Consider the following 14320-nt stretch of genomic DNA (forward strand, 5'->3'; position numbering starts at 1 on the left):
ATGTGGCCTCCTAACCTTCCACAGTTGCCCACCTTAGGTTTTGCCAAAGAATGAAGTCTCACAGTCACTGCTTATTCCACAAACTTTTAAACTGTAATAGTGAACCTCTCCCAGTTCCCTGGGCAAACGCTGCAATTATGGAGGAAAGTTTAGTCTCTCTGAAGAGACCTCAGGTTTGCTACATAGATCTACCTTCAACCCTATTGCAAATTCAGCAGGTTGGCAGTTTGGGGCCCGGGTGCCACATGATGGGGTGAGCTTCCATCATTAGTCCCAGCTTATGCCTACCTAGCAGTTCAAAAGCATGCAAATGCAAGTAGATAAATAGTTACCACTCTGGTGGTAAGGTAAACAACATTCTGTGCAATCATGCTGGCCACATGATTACAGAATAGTCTCTGACAACGCTGACTCTTTGTCTTAGGAATTTATCGCACTGGCCCTGAAATGGGCCCAGTGTGTTCTAAAACGTGCACGCGCACGGGCGCGCACATAACTGGATGGGGCCAAGAACCCCATTTTATCACACACTGGAACGCTGCCTTTGCTGCTGGTTCTCAGAACAGTTCTCAGAAATGGCACCCTCTGGAACAGAACGGGGACACAATTGGAATGCCCGGCAGCAAAGGCGGCGTTCCAGCATGCGATAAAATGGGGTTCTTGGCCCCATCCCGTTCTGTGCGCACCCGCATGTGGGCATGTTTTAGAATGCACTGGGCCCATTTCAGGGCCAGTGTGATAAACTAGTCTGTAACAGAGATGAGCACCACTCCCTATGCTCGGAATTGAATACCTTTACCTTTTATCATTACTCAGTGAAATCAGAATCATTCTGATTTTTTTCAACCAATAAGTTGTACCAACAGATGGAAAAATCTCTAGTTTTCATTTTCTTCTGTATTAGAATTTGCAAGACCACAGGTTCTTTGAGTAATTTCCAATAGTGCCACTCTATTCTGCTTTGGTCAGGCCCCACCTGGAATACTGTGTCCAGTTCTGGGCACCACAATTCAGAAAGGACATTGAGAAACTGGAGCGTGTCCAAAGGAGGGCGACTAAAATGGTGAAGGGTCTGGAAACCATGCCCTATGAGGAACGACCTAGGGAGCTGAGGATGTTCAGCCTGGAGAAAAGAAGATTAAGAGGTGATATGATAGCCCTGTTTAAATATTTGAAAGGGTGTCACATCAAGGAGGGAACAAGCTTGTTTTCTGCTGCTCCAGAAAACAGGACCAGGAACAATGGATCCAAGCTGCAGGAAAAGAGATTCCACCTCAACATTAGGAGGAACTTGCTGACAGTAAGGGCTGTCAGACAGTGGAACACACTCCCTCGGAGTGTAGGGGAGTCTCCTTCTTTGGAGGTCTTTAAGCAGAGGCTGGATGGCCATCTGTAGGGGATGCTTTGATTTGGATTTCCTGCATGGCAGGGGGTTGGACTGGATGGCCCTTGTGGTCTCTTCCAACTCTACGATTCTATGATTTTATGAGTATATACAGTATAATATGGGAGACTGAAGTTAAAGGAAAAGCAGGTCTGCCCCATCTGACCAGTACTTGCTTTAAAATTAATACATTTCTTACATAAAAAATGTTTTTCAAACTTTACAGAGAAGTAACTGTTAGGCTGTTAATAGTAAATGTGACCATCTTTAGAATCTTCTTCTTAAGGTTTTTTTGTGGACAGTGGTGGCCTTATACTGTTTCTCATGCTGCCTAAGGCAGCATAAGTACTTGCTGACTTGTCCTAGTCCATCCAGCATCCTCACAAAGGAGGTTCTTTGTCTGACATTCAGGTATCAACTTAAGACAACTCTTTTTAATTTATTAAGAGTTAATGCAAATAATAAAATGAACTCTTCCGGAATACCTGTTTTTGAGGGAAAGAAAAAGCTTCATTCCCCACTGCATGAAGTACAACATGATGCTGGCCTTCCAAAATGAGTTGCTTGTTATCTTCTACAACATATGCCTGTTTATGGATATAGATCATAATATGTTAAACAACTTTGTAAGCGATAAACTGTTAATTTTAACAACTGTTCTTCCACCCAACCAAATGTCCCTGATACTACTGTAACTCATGGCTAAGAATCTATATGGTTAAAATAACAGCAATTTAGGAAGACACTGTGAAGTGGTGTCAGCTCAGTATGCACTGATGAAGGAAGACTCATGGTGTGTGGCAGCTGAGTTCATTCTTGGAATTCAGTTGGCCATGCTCTGGTAACATCCTGACTTAATACAATATTTTATATATGAGATTCTCTTTGAAACATTTCAGGAAACTTCAAATCATTCATAATACAGACGCTAGATTATTTATTGAGATGCTGTAGTGAATCAATTTCAACCAATATTTATATGCATTTACTAGCTGCAGGGTTGATTCTAGATACACTTCAAGACATAATTTTTCACAGAATAAAGTCCTAAAATGGATGACTGAAGATATCAAAAGGAGTGACTTAAAGTATCAAAAAGGAGGAAAAAAGGATTCCCACATGAATCTGCTAGCTTCAGACATCAGGAACACTGCTCTAGGTTCCTGTGCCTTCAAAAGTGTGGCGATTACTAAACAAAACCAGGACCTTCCCTATGTGCATGCCTCAAGTATGGTACATGATCTCCAGACACATTTTTCAGGCACTGACACTGCTACTTTATGAACTGCATTAAAATTGTCCAATTTTTCTAGCTCTGTGACAATAATTACTGATAATGAATAATCTCAATAGGGCTTACTACTACAAACTATACTATTTTAGTCACCTTTGGTATTATATTACATTGTTATACATACCTTCCATAGTACAATAATATTCAAATCCACCTCACTACACTTCAATATTAGTCTGCCAGCATCATCAAGAGATTGTTTACCAGGTCCTTGTAAAGTATTCATATTTTGCTGTGTTGGACTTCTTTTTAATTCAGAATGTAAGCTTCGGAAAAAGAAATCTGCACATGGACTGGTTGAACTGATTATCTATTTTTTTAAAAAAGCATAGAAAATATCAGGACAAAACTGTAATCCAGACTGACAAATCTTCTTATATTACCTCTTAAATGATGCTGTCATAGAACCTCAAAAGAACCTGTTGCTTATCTCTAACTGTGGTTCTTTGTACTCATCTGTGCACTTATATAAATGAGTTGTGTGCCTGAGTAGAAACTCATATGGAACCTTCCAGGGCTGAGTAGCTTTATCAGGACCTGTGCCCTAACCTTCATAACATGCATACTTCCGTCTACCAAAGCTACTCTCCTTTCACTTCCATATACCACCACGAGAACCAAAGTCACAAACTTGAAACAATGGGGGGGGGGGGGGGGGGGCCGCAGTTGTATGAATGTGACCACATGTGACCAACTGAAGAACCGGAGTTATAGGTAAGCAATCTGTTCTCTTCTTTATAGTCTCTGGGTATCACACAAATAGATGATTAGTTTACTTAATTACTGAATTCTATAGGATCAGAACAAAATTGGAAAAAAGACTGTATCAGCACAAGATCTTGTATCCGACATGTACTGTAGCTTTGAATGAAAGTAGAGGGCTGCAATCATGTGGTTACTTTGCAAATGTCAGGATCTGAGACGTCCCTCAAAAATGTTGTGGAGGCTGAAACTTTTGAACAGACCCAAATACTCTATAGTTTAACCAAACCATGTGGCCCCTATAAACCCACACATCAGCTGTGCCCCTTTCTGCCACAACAAAGAAGGGCTGAGAATCCTTCCTCACTGGGGAGAGGCTTCTCACTTTGCACCAGGTCACCTTGGGATCAGCAACAGAGCAGCTGACTGACCAGTGACCAAGAAACTTCTTACCCACACTCCCTTTGCCACAAGGCTGGAATGAGTGAGAGTCTTTTCAGTCACTGCCAAGCAAGCTGCTCAGCTGATGCTCTAAGAATGACCGGGTGCAAAGGGAATAGCGACCAAGGAACCAGTTAAGCAGCGACTGAGAAGCCTCTTGCCTGCACTGGCCTTTATTGCAAAACTGGCACAGGCAAGAGGCTTCTTGGTTGCTGCTCAGCCAGCTGTTCAGTTGCTGCTCCCAAGGTGACTTGGTGCCAAGAGAGCAGTGACAAGATTGGTTGTTTTAAATTTGCAGTAGAACAGTAGACCTAATATCAGCAAATTGGCACTGGGAGAAGCTAGGGTTATCGCTCAAGAGGAAAGGGGGGGGGGGGGGGTGGCCTGAAAAAGTTTTGGGACCTCTGATTGAGGCAGGGTTTCCACCAGAGCTGTTCAAACTGGCAAGTTTTGAACAGGTTCCTGAACATTCACAGAGTAAGAACAAGTCCTTGAACAAGAAAAAGAGACCACAAAGAAGAATTATTTCTTACATCTCTCAAGTCCAAAAAAACAGTTTGAGGATGCACTGTACAAACTTATGTTGAAGAGGGTAAGTGTACCCTTTTTATTTTCTCCAGTCTCTTCAATTCCACTATTCTAAAAAAAAATGCATTATGTTTACAGACTGCTTTTTGGATTTAGGGTCAAAGAGGAACACACTGATTGTGTCCATATCTTGCCTTTGTAGTATTATTATACACAATAATGAATCCAGAACACATTTGTATTTGGGCAATATCAGGGTTTTTAAAAAATCACTGTTTCTCACAGCTGCTGAATAAATTACATTTTATAACTGGACTTTTTTCTACAAAAATTTAAATAAGGAGTTTTTACTCAGGCAACCTGACACTTGAATGTTTTGCCTATGTGGTTATTACACCATAAAACAATCACAAAATCATAATAAGCATACCTGTTCAGTTCCAAATACTATATCTGCAAATGTATAGTGTTCTAAAGAATGAAAAAAGGACAAAGTGTCAATCCTCTAAAATGATTAGGGAGAGGGGGGAGGGGGGATCATATTTAATTCCAGATACCTTGGATTCAATAAATGAATGCTTACCTGCTGAATGTTTGCATCTTAATGCTTTCAAGCATAGCTTCCCTTTCTCTCTATTTGCCAGCTTAATATCTGGTAGAAGGAATGACCAAATATGAATTACTTCTCATGTCATAAATGTTTACATGGTCAAGCCACCAAAATAATGTACATGGGTAGATTCCATATTTCCCCCCAAAATCCCATATCTTAAGACTAGCTTTTTAAAAAAACAAACAAACAAATAGCTATTAAAAATATCAGTGGCAATATGATAGAGAAGATGTAGTTTGAAACAAGAGTCCAAACCACATGGGCACACAGAATCTGTTATAACTTCCTTAGCTTTTTAAAAAGGTAAAGATAGTCCCTTGACATGAATTTCTAGTCATAACTGACAGTAGGGGGTGGTGCTCATCTCCGTTACTAAACTGAAGAGCCAGCATTGTCCAAAGACTGCTCTGGTGGTCATGTAGCCAGCGTGACTGCACCAAATGCTGTTACCTTCCCACCAAAGTGGTACCTATTTATCTACTTGCATTTGCATGCATCTGAACTACTAGGTTGGCAGAAGCTGGAACTAGTGACAGGAGCTCACCCCATCACGTGGCACTTGGGGCTCGAACCACCAACCTTCTGATCTTCCTATTGTCAGAACTGGTGTCTTAACCACTAAGCCACCGCATCCTTAGATTTTTGCTTATACTTAAAACTTTCAAGACAAAACATGTGGTCTGTTAATTCTGATTAAACACTGAATATTACTGATTCATTTAATATTATCATTTTTACTAGTGTGCTGGTTTTATTTATTGTAAATCTGAAGATATGGTGAGAACTCTTAATTTTCATATGGTGCCTTGTTTCTTTGTTTGTTTCTTTAAAGTAATTCTGTATAGCCTTACAGAACAAATAAAAACCAATTAAAGTAATACAGAGATAGAAACCTTTTTCAAATATATTAAAATACTCTTTAAAAACACCTAAAAGCAGTGTAAAAACAATCCTAGAATCTAGTTTTGAAACTGCTAAAACAATATAATAATAATAATAATAATAATAATAATAATAATAATAATAATAATTTATTTATAGCCCGCCCAATCACGAAGAATTTTGAACAACAATTTCAAAACCTGAATGTCATGCAGAAAAGAGACAGCCTGCTGGAAGCTTTAAAAAGATGGGATGAGTCTACCTTCCTTATTTTATTTATACAGTGCGCCCGCGCCATACGTGGCCTTGAGCATACGCGCTCAAGCCTCGGCGTGCACGGGGCGGAGCGTCCCATTCAATTGAATGGGTGTGCGCGCCCGTTGCGCCCTGCGCGCGCCTGCGCCGCCGCGCACGAGCCCCATTGTTTCCAATGGGGCTCGAGCATAGGCGGAATTCGCCTTACGCGGAGGGATCCGGAACGGATCCCCCGCATAAGGCGAGGACGGACTGTAGTATTTATACCCCGCTCTTCAGCTATAAAGGCTCTCAGAGCGGCTTACAATTATTATTTTTAATTAGACGGTTCCCTGCCCTCAGGCTGACAAACTAAAAGGACAAGACACAAAAGGAGAAGGGGCTGGTGGTAGGGAAGGGGATCAGGTCCAGCAGTTCTTCCACAGGAGAAGTGCTGCTACACACATAGCCCTGTTACATGTACCCAATAATCTAACTTCACAAGGCGTGGGGATACATAACAGACAATCCTCTGAAGAGCTCTTGAATTTCTGCCAGACTGATATGTTACTATGTCCCTGCATGCTGACTCCAACTTACAGCAGCCCTATCATATCATTTTCTTGGCAAGATTTATGCAAAAGATGTTTGTCACTGCATTCCTCTAAAGCTGACAATTACATTTGTCCAAGGTCCCCCACGTACTGAGTTTTTATGGCTGACAGCTGATTTGAACCCTGGTCTTTCAAGGTTCTAATCCAACACTCAAATTCCTATACCACACTAGCTTTCAAAATGAACATATTAACCAAATGAATATTAATAGTAACTAATAGTAAAGATTCAATATATATATATATATATATATATAGAGAGAGAGAGAGAGAGAGAGAGAGAGAGAGACAGATTTAAGTAAACATTCAGTAAACTACAATACACAGTTGAATATCTCAGATAATACTAGTATTATTATTAAGAATAATGCTAACAAGCTATGATATTCTATTAACAATTAGAAAATGGTTAATATTAAAAACAAACAGCTATATTATAGGACACTAACTATTTTCCTACTAGTGTTATATTATTTTAGAAATTATATGAAATCTTTTTAGGCTTTTTCTCTGACACATTAAAAGAACCTGGTACAAAATTTTCTGACGAAGTTTATCTACAGCTTCAGCACCCACACTCTCTTAAATGCTGTTCCACAGTGGACCTAGGGCCACAGGAGTAACTTTTTGGAGCTGCAGGAACTGAAGTTGAAAGGAGGCAGGGAAGCCCCATGACACAAACTGAGTACTATGTGTGGAACAGTTTGTGATTCTTAGGCCTGTTACAGACTGCCAAAATAAAGCTGCTTCGGGTCTCTTTGGAGGCATGCTATTTAAATGATGCATGGGTCCTAAGAGTCCGGAGGTTGTACCAAAGCTACACTTCATTCCTAAGCACTGGAGTGCAGCTTTGGTGCAGCTTCCGCATTCTTAGGATGCATGCATCATTTAAACAGCAAAGAGACCCGAAGCAGCTTTATTTTGGCAGTCTGTAACAGGCCTTAGGATCACTTAAAAAACACATAAACAGAACTTAAACTGGTATATCTAGTTATAAAATTAACAAACCTTTGTCTTCAGAAAGATTTATGGATTCTTTTAACTTCCAGTTTTTGCTATTACTAGACACTTGAACTATATGAAATTCTTTTACACCGGCTTCACTCTGATAAGCAAGCACCAAAGAGAGAGAGATAAGTCACTGGTTTCCAGGATAACATTTCAAAAACTACATACATCTTAGGATATGGAATATTCAATACACCTGTTTTCCCAGACATTTGGTGTTTTTATTTATGCTTCTTTTAAAAAGAGCAGCACAATTCAAAAACCAGCCCATTCAGAGTACAATAATCAAAACATAACCGAGGCGGGTTACACACTGCCATTAAAGTACGCGCAGAGCGTGTAGTAGGGTTAGGAAGGGGCGGTGCTTTTGCACCCCAACCCTAGCACGCACTTCGCATGCACAAAATGGCGGCGGCCGTTCCACACGGCCGCCACCATGATGGCGTGACAAACGCACCACCTCCAAATGAGGCGGTGCAGACATGACGCCATCGCTCTGTGCGAGGGCGCTTAATGCACCCTTTGCGCAGAGCAGGAAGGAGCTCTGTTTCGGAGCTCCTTCCTGGTTTGCGTCGCTGGTTTGCATCACTGGGTGCAGCCTTCAGACGGCTGCGTCCAGCAACGCAAGGGAGAAAGGGGCCAAGCGGCCCCTTTCTCCTCCTCCCCGCCGCCGCAGGGTGTCCTTGGGGCTTGAAGCCCCAAGGACACCCCTTTCCAGGCTGCAGGGAAGCGGCCTTTTGCCGCTTCCCCGCGGCCCAGAAAGCAGCGGATTGGGGCCTCAGCGGCTGCCGTTCTAGCCACTGAGGCCCCGATACACCAGGGAAAGGCGCACCTACAGGCCGCCCCAAAGGGGTGGTCTGTAACGCACCCAAGAGACCCTGATTCAGTTAAGGTTACAGCTGCTGAATACTCATCAGAATTGGAAGAGTCAGTCACACATATAGAACTTATATATCATATTGGGGAAGCAGTGGCTGGGTTTTTAAGGCATCTGAAACCTCTTTATTTCACTTTCACTCCTTTTGAATTTATTTTAATAAGTTTTGCTTTTAAATAATGCATTCAAAATTAAAATACATTTGTACTCTGCAGACTTTCTAAGTCCAAAATCCAGTTCAGTCACATTGGGTGGATGGAGGAAAAAATGTGGGGAAGAGGCTAGTGGAAGGAGAGTTCATCCAGTTTTCTTGAATATCCTCTTGCCCTTCACCCATGCCCTTCTTGTCCTAAAGGGTCCTACTATCATCATCAAAAGAATTTGGGCAGTGGGAAGTTGCCAAGACTAAGAAAGTACAGCAAAAATTGCTTTTCTGCATCCTACTCATTATTTTCCCCACCCCAGTTACTGTATATTTTGAGAGAAATCAGTAGGTCTTCGGCTTTCCCATTCAGTGTGAAGTATACGAATTGGAAGATTGTTCACTTATTTCATGTGGGAATCTCTCCAATCCTTCAAGATTAAACCCACTTTACAGAGGTTTTAATTTTAAGAGTACCACACACACAGCATCTCTTCATTTGCTTGCTCAATTCCCACCGCAAGAAACTACACTAAATACAGATGGGGGAGGGGGGCATTCTGTTTGTCCCAGGACAAAACAATGGCTGAAAAACCACTTAATGAGTTTCTGAAGTATAGTTTTTTTATAATGGCTAATAAACCTGAATATTATAAAGTAGAATTCTTAAATTTGTCATAATTCTAGGTGCTGTACCATAAAGCATCAAATGAAGTGAAGGACAGGTTGCTTACCTGTAACAGTATTTCGAGTGGTCATCTGCGAATACATACAAATGGGTTTTACTGCACCTGCGCAGTGCTGTTCGGAAACTTCTGGAATCACTGGGCAAAGTTTACTTTGCAACATACAGAAACTTTTTGGCGGTAACTCCGCCCACCCGTTATAAGGCCCCTGCCTTCCCGCTCTTTCCCCAGTTCCGCAATTTTTCCGCCAAGCAGGCGATGGAAGAGCCAATAAGAGCAGGACACTGAGGGGACGGACGGGTGGGATTTGTATGTATTCGCAGATGACCACTCGAAGAAATACTGTTACAGGTAAGCAACCTGTCCTCCTCCTTCGTGGTCTCTGCGAATCATACAAATGGGTTTAGACTGACAAGCTTAGGTATGCGGCGGAGGGAGTGTCCTGAAACCAAGTTATGGTAAACCAAAGGTATATTTATTGCAACAATAAACACCTTAAACCATAAAAGAGTCAGTCTTTTTGTTCATGCACAAACCAAACATAGCAATAACCTTGCTAAACCTGAGAAGGGAGCAAAGGGTCGTGCAAGACCAGTCCCATCGAAATTGTGCAAACAACATTCAACAGAATGTAAAACAGTGAGAGGCATTAAGTACATAAATGCTGAAAAACAACCATCAGTAGTGCAATCAATGCAACCCTGAAACCAACACAGCCCTCCCGAAAGCTGCGTCTCGGATGGCTCTGGTGTCCAACCTATAATGCTTAATAAAAGTCAGAGGTTGGGACCAGACAGCAGCCTTGCAGACATCCTCCAAGGGAATCCCCGACAGGAATGCCGAGGATGCTGACATTGCCCTTGTGGAGTGGGACCGAACCCTGCCAGGGAGAGGTTTGCCCAACAGTTCATAGCAGAGGTGGATGGTACCGGCCACCCATTTGGAAAACCTCTGTGCCGACACAGGCAACTCCTTCTTCGGTTCCGAGTAGCATTGGAAAAGTCTCTCTGACCGACTGGAGGCAGCAGTTCTGTCCAGGTAAAACGCCAGCGCTCTCCTGACATCAAGAGAGTGCAGGCTCCGCTCCGCATTCGAAGTCCTGGCACATGTGGAAAGCAGACACAACCTTAGGCAAGAAACTAATGTCTGTCCGAAGGACCACCTTGTCCTTGTGAAACCTCAGGAAGGGCTGGTCCCTCCGCAAGGCACAGAGTTCGCCCGCACGGCGGGCAGAGGTGATGGCCACAAGAAAGGCGGTTTTCCAAGTCAAAACTCTCAAGTCCGCTGTGGCCATTGGTTCAAAGGGCTTGGATTGGAGTGCGGACAGTACCGCTTCCAAGCTCCAAGCCGGCGCTGGTATCGACACAGGAGGATGCAAGTTGGCACATCCCTTAAGGAACCCTTTCACCAAGGGATCCCTAAAAAAGGAAGCCCTCCCCCCGAATTGGTACTTAGCACAAATGGCAGACAAATAGCACTTGATGGATGTGAGGCACAACCCCTCATCCAAAAACACCATCAAAAACTCCAGCACGACTGGAGTGGAGACTTGAGCAGGAGACAAGCCCTTTCGATCAAGGAAGAGGCTAAACCTCCTCCATTTCAGGGCATAGGACCGCTGGGTGGAAGGTTTCCTCGCAGCCAGGATCACCATCCTCACCGCCTCTGGCAGGGCGGTTAGGGCTGTATCCTCCAGGCCACCAGCGGTAGGCTCTCGATGTCCGGGTGGAGAATCCATCCGTCCTGGATCGACAGCAGGTCCAGGCGGGGATCGAGGCGGAGGAAGCATCTCCTGGAGAGATGGAGGAGGGATGCGAACCAAGGCTGTCTCGGCCACCACGGGGTGATCAGGATCGCATGCGAATGGTCCGTTGTCATCTTGGACACCACCCTGATGATGAGAGGAAACGGAGGGAAGGCGTAGAGGAGCTCTCCCGTCCAAAGGAAGGCGAAGGCGTCTCCGAGGGATCCGTCCATTCGCTTCCTGGAGCAGAACTGGGGACAGTGGCTGTTCCATGTGGTCGCAAAGAGGTCGATCCGGGGAGTTCCCCACCGTTCGAAGAGGTCGCTGACCGTCTCGGGATGGAGCCTCTATTCGTGACACACCGACGGAGATCTGCTGAGGCGATCTGCCAACTCGTTGTCCTCTCCGGGAAGATGAATCGCCTGGAGGAGGACCTGTCGCTGGATGCACCAGTCCCGGATGCGGAGAGTGAGGTCGAGCAGGGTCCTGGACCTGGTGCCTCCTTGTTTGTTGATGTAGTACATCACGGTGGTGTTGTCCGTCCTCAGGAGGACCACCTTGCCTGCGACAGCGGATTCGAATGCCCTCAGCGCCTTTTCCACTGCCAGCATCTCGAGAGCGTTGATGTGGAGAAGCTTGTCCTGGGCAGACCACTTGTCCTTGACGACCAGGTCGAGCAGGTGGGCGCCCCATCCCTCTAGGGAAGCATCTGTTGTCAGAGTCAGTTGGGGCTGCGGTTGATGGAAGGGCATCCCGGTGAACACGTTGCGGCAATCCAACCACCATCTCAGGGAAGCCGCTACCGGTCTCGTGAGCCACTTGGACGGGGTGTCTTCCATCGGGGAGAAGACCGAGAGGAACCAGGACTGCAGAGGTCGAAGGCGAAGCCTTGACCATGGCGTGACAAACGTCGTCGATGCCATGTGGCCCAGGGCGACTTGGACATCTCTGGCCCTCACCCTTCTGTGGGAGATGCAGGGCTTGATCGATGTCATCAGTGCCTGGAAACGGTCCGGAGGGAGAAAGGCAGAGCATGTTTCGGGGTCGAGGATGGCCCCGATGAACTTGACCTGCCTGGATGGCATGAAGTGGGATTTCTCTCGATTGATGACCAGTCCGAGAGAGTCCAAAAGGTGCAAGGTGAATGAAACTGCTTCCTTGCAGTTCTACCTGGGATTCGGCGGCAAACATCCAGTCGTCCAGATATGGGAAGACCATGAAACCTTTCTGATGGAGGTATGCCACTACTGGTGCCATGCACTTCGTGAAGACCCTTGGAGCCATGGCAAGGCCAAAGGGGAGCACGTTGTAGTGGTACGAGGCGGTGCCCACGGCGAAGGCGAGGAATCTCTGGTGGGACTCCCGGATCCCGATGTGGAAGTAGGCATCCTTCAGGTCGACGGTTGCAAACCACAGGCCCTGGTGGAGCAGAGGCAGAATGGAGGCCATGGTTACCATTCGGAAGCGACGGTATTCAAGGAACAAGTTAAGTTGTCTCAAGTCCAGGATGGGCCTGATGCCACCATCCGCCTTCGGTACCGTGAAGTACCTGGAGAAAAAGGCCCTAGAATATTGGTCGGGCGGTAAAGGGGAGATTGCCCCCTTTTCAAGCAGAGTGCGCACTTCGTCGAGAAGGGCGTCCGAGGGGAGGGTGGACATGAAGGCTCCGGTCGGAGGGAGCTCTTGGAACTCGAGGGTATATCCCCTACGGACGATGTTGAGAACCCACGAGTCCGATGTTATTGAGGCCCAGGTGTTAACAAAGGGCCTCAAGATGTCCAAAAAGAAGAGGGGCGGAGGAGAGACGAAGCGCGCTGCGTCCCTTCAGGCTCTCTTCTTCCCCTGGTTGGTATCCTGCCGACGGGACTTGCGGTACCAAGGCGGGAAGTTGCGACGACCAGAGGAGGAGGAAGACTGTGAGGGGTAGCGGCGCCTCTGGGAGCCCTGCTGCTGAGGCTGCCGGTCTTGTGGGAAGGTACCCTGGGACTGACCTTGCAGTGGCCAAGGACGATGCCTCCTTTTGAAGGGTGAGATGGAAGTCGACGACATCCCGTGTTTTTTTGCCGCCGCCTTCATTCTGAACTTGCGGTTCAGACGCTCGTCGGTGTCGGCGTGGAAGAGGCCAGTACCGTCCAGGGGCATGTCCTCGATCGCCGATTTAACGTTGGCATTGAGGTCCGACCCCCTCAGCCAAGCATGTCGGCGCAGAGCCATCGATGCTGCCATGGCTCGTCCCGCACAGTCGGCGACATTCCTGGAGGTGGTGATGAGCCAGCTCCCAATCGAGTGGGCCTCATCGCGGATCTCAACCAGGCGGCGTTGGACCTCGTCTGGGACATCGGGGACGATGGGCGAGATCCCCTCCATCAAGGCCTGGATGTATGCCCCCATACAGGCGTTGTAGTTTATGGCCTTAACCATGAGGGCAGCTGAAGAGTAGGCCTTTTTAGCGAGGCCATCGAACTTTTTGGCCTCTCGATCCACCGGGGAAGTCTCCTGCTTTGGTACGAAGGTCTGTTGGGCCCCCTCAACAATCACCGAGTTTTGCTTGGGGTGGTCGGTCAACCATGGGCAACTCGGCGGGGAGATCCGGTACAGCATCTCGACCTTCTGGGAGGACGCGGCGAGCGAAGCTGGAGCATCCCATGACCTCTGGACAATGGATTGCAGAGATGGCAACATAGGGATGCAGGGCGGCGTAGGGACTCGACCGAGGACTCGGCGCTCCACAGGATCACGAGCCTCCTCCTCGGAAGGGGAAAGCTCGATGTCTAAGGTATGGCACATCTTAATGATGTGCTCGCTGAAGGAGCGGACATCATCAGTCGGAGATGAAGGGCCCAGATGATGCATCCCCTGAGGTGAAGGCGGGTCGGATGGGTCCTCATCTTCGTCCGACGGTTCCCGCGATGGCTGCAAGGGATGCCGGTTGGAGTCAGAGTCAGAAGTCACGGGGATGTCTGGGACCTTGGCTCGGGATGGAGAGCGAGCTGGAATCCGAGGGACCACTGGCTCTGAAGGCGGGCGACGGGGCTCTGAAGGTGGGGGACGAGGTACAGAAGTCGAAGCCACTGCATGGGAGGAAGAGGGTTTGTCTCCCTGGGAAGCCACCGGGCGCAGGTTCAGCCTCGTGAACTCCCTGAAGGCCGTCTCCTTCAGGACTGACATGTA

At 46.4% G+C, this 14320-nt stretch overlaps 1 protein-coding gene across 8 annotated transcripts in view; it reads right to left on the reverse strand.

Annotated features, from left to right (window-relative positions):
* TRAPPC8 (trafficking protein particle complex subunit 8) overlaps positions 1-14320 on the reverse strand; it is a 110618-nt gene that overhangs the window by 14730 nt on the left and 81568 nt on the right. For all 8 annotated transcript variants that reach the window (XM_089517230.1, XM_089517229.1, XM_089517233.1 and 5 more), the window contains 5 exons: positions 7701-7797; positions 4933-5001; positions 4780-4820; positions 2803-2988; positions 1870-1971 (listed from right to left, as the gene is read on the reverse strand). In XM_089517230.1, the coding sequence (XP_089373356.1) occupies positions 1870-1971; positions 2803-2988; positions 4780-4820; positions 4933-5001; positions 7701-7797 (495 nt within the window). The remainder of the gene's footprint in view (positions 1-1869; positions 1972-2802; positions 2989-4779; positions 4821-4932; positions 5002-7700; positions 7798-14320) is intronic.

Source organism: Sceloporus occidentalis, unplaced genomic scaffold, assembly GCF_023333645.1.
Source record: "Sceloporus occidentalis isolate IW3139 unplaced genomic scaffold, rSceOcc1.0.p SCAF_3, whole genome shotgun sequence".
Taxonomy (NCBI): Eukaryota; Metazoa; Chordata; class Lepidosauria; order Squamata; family Phrynosomatidae; genus Sceloporus; species Sceloporus occidentalis.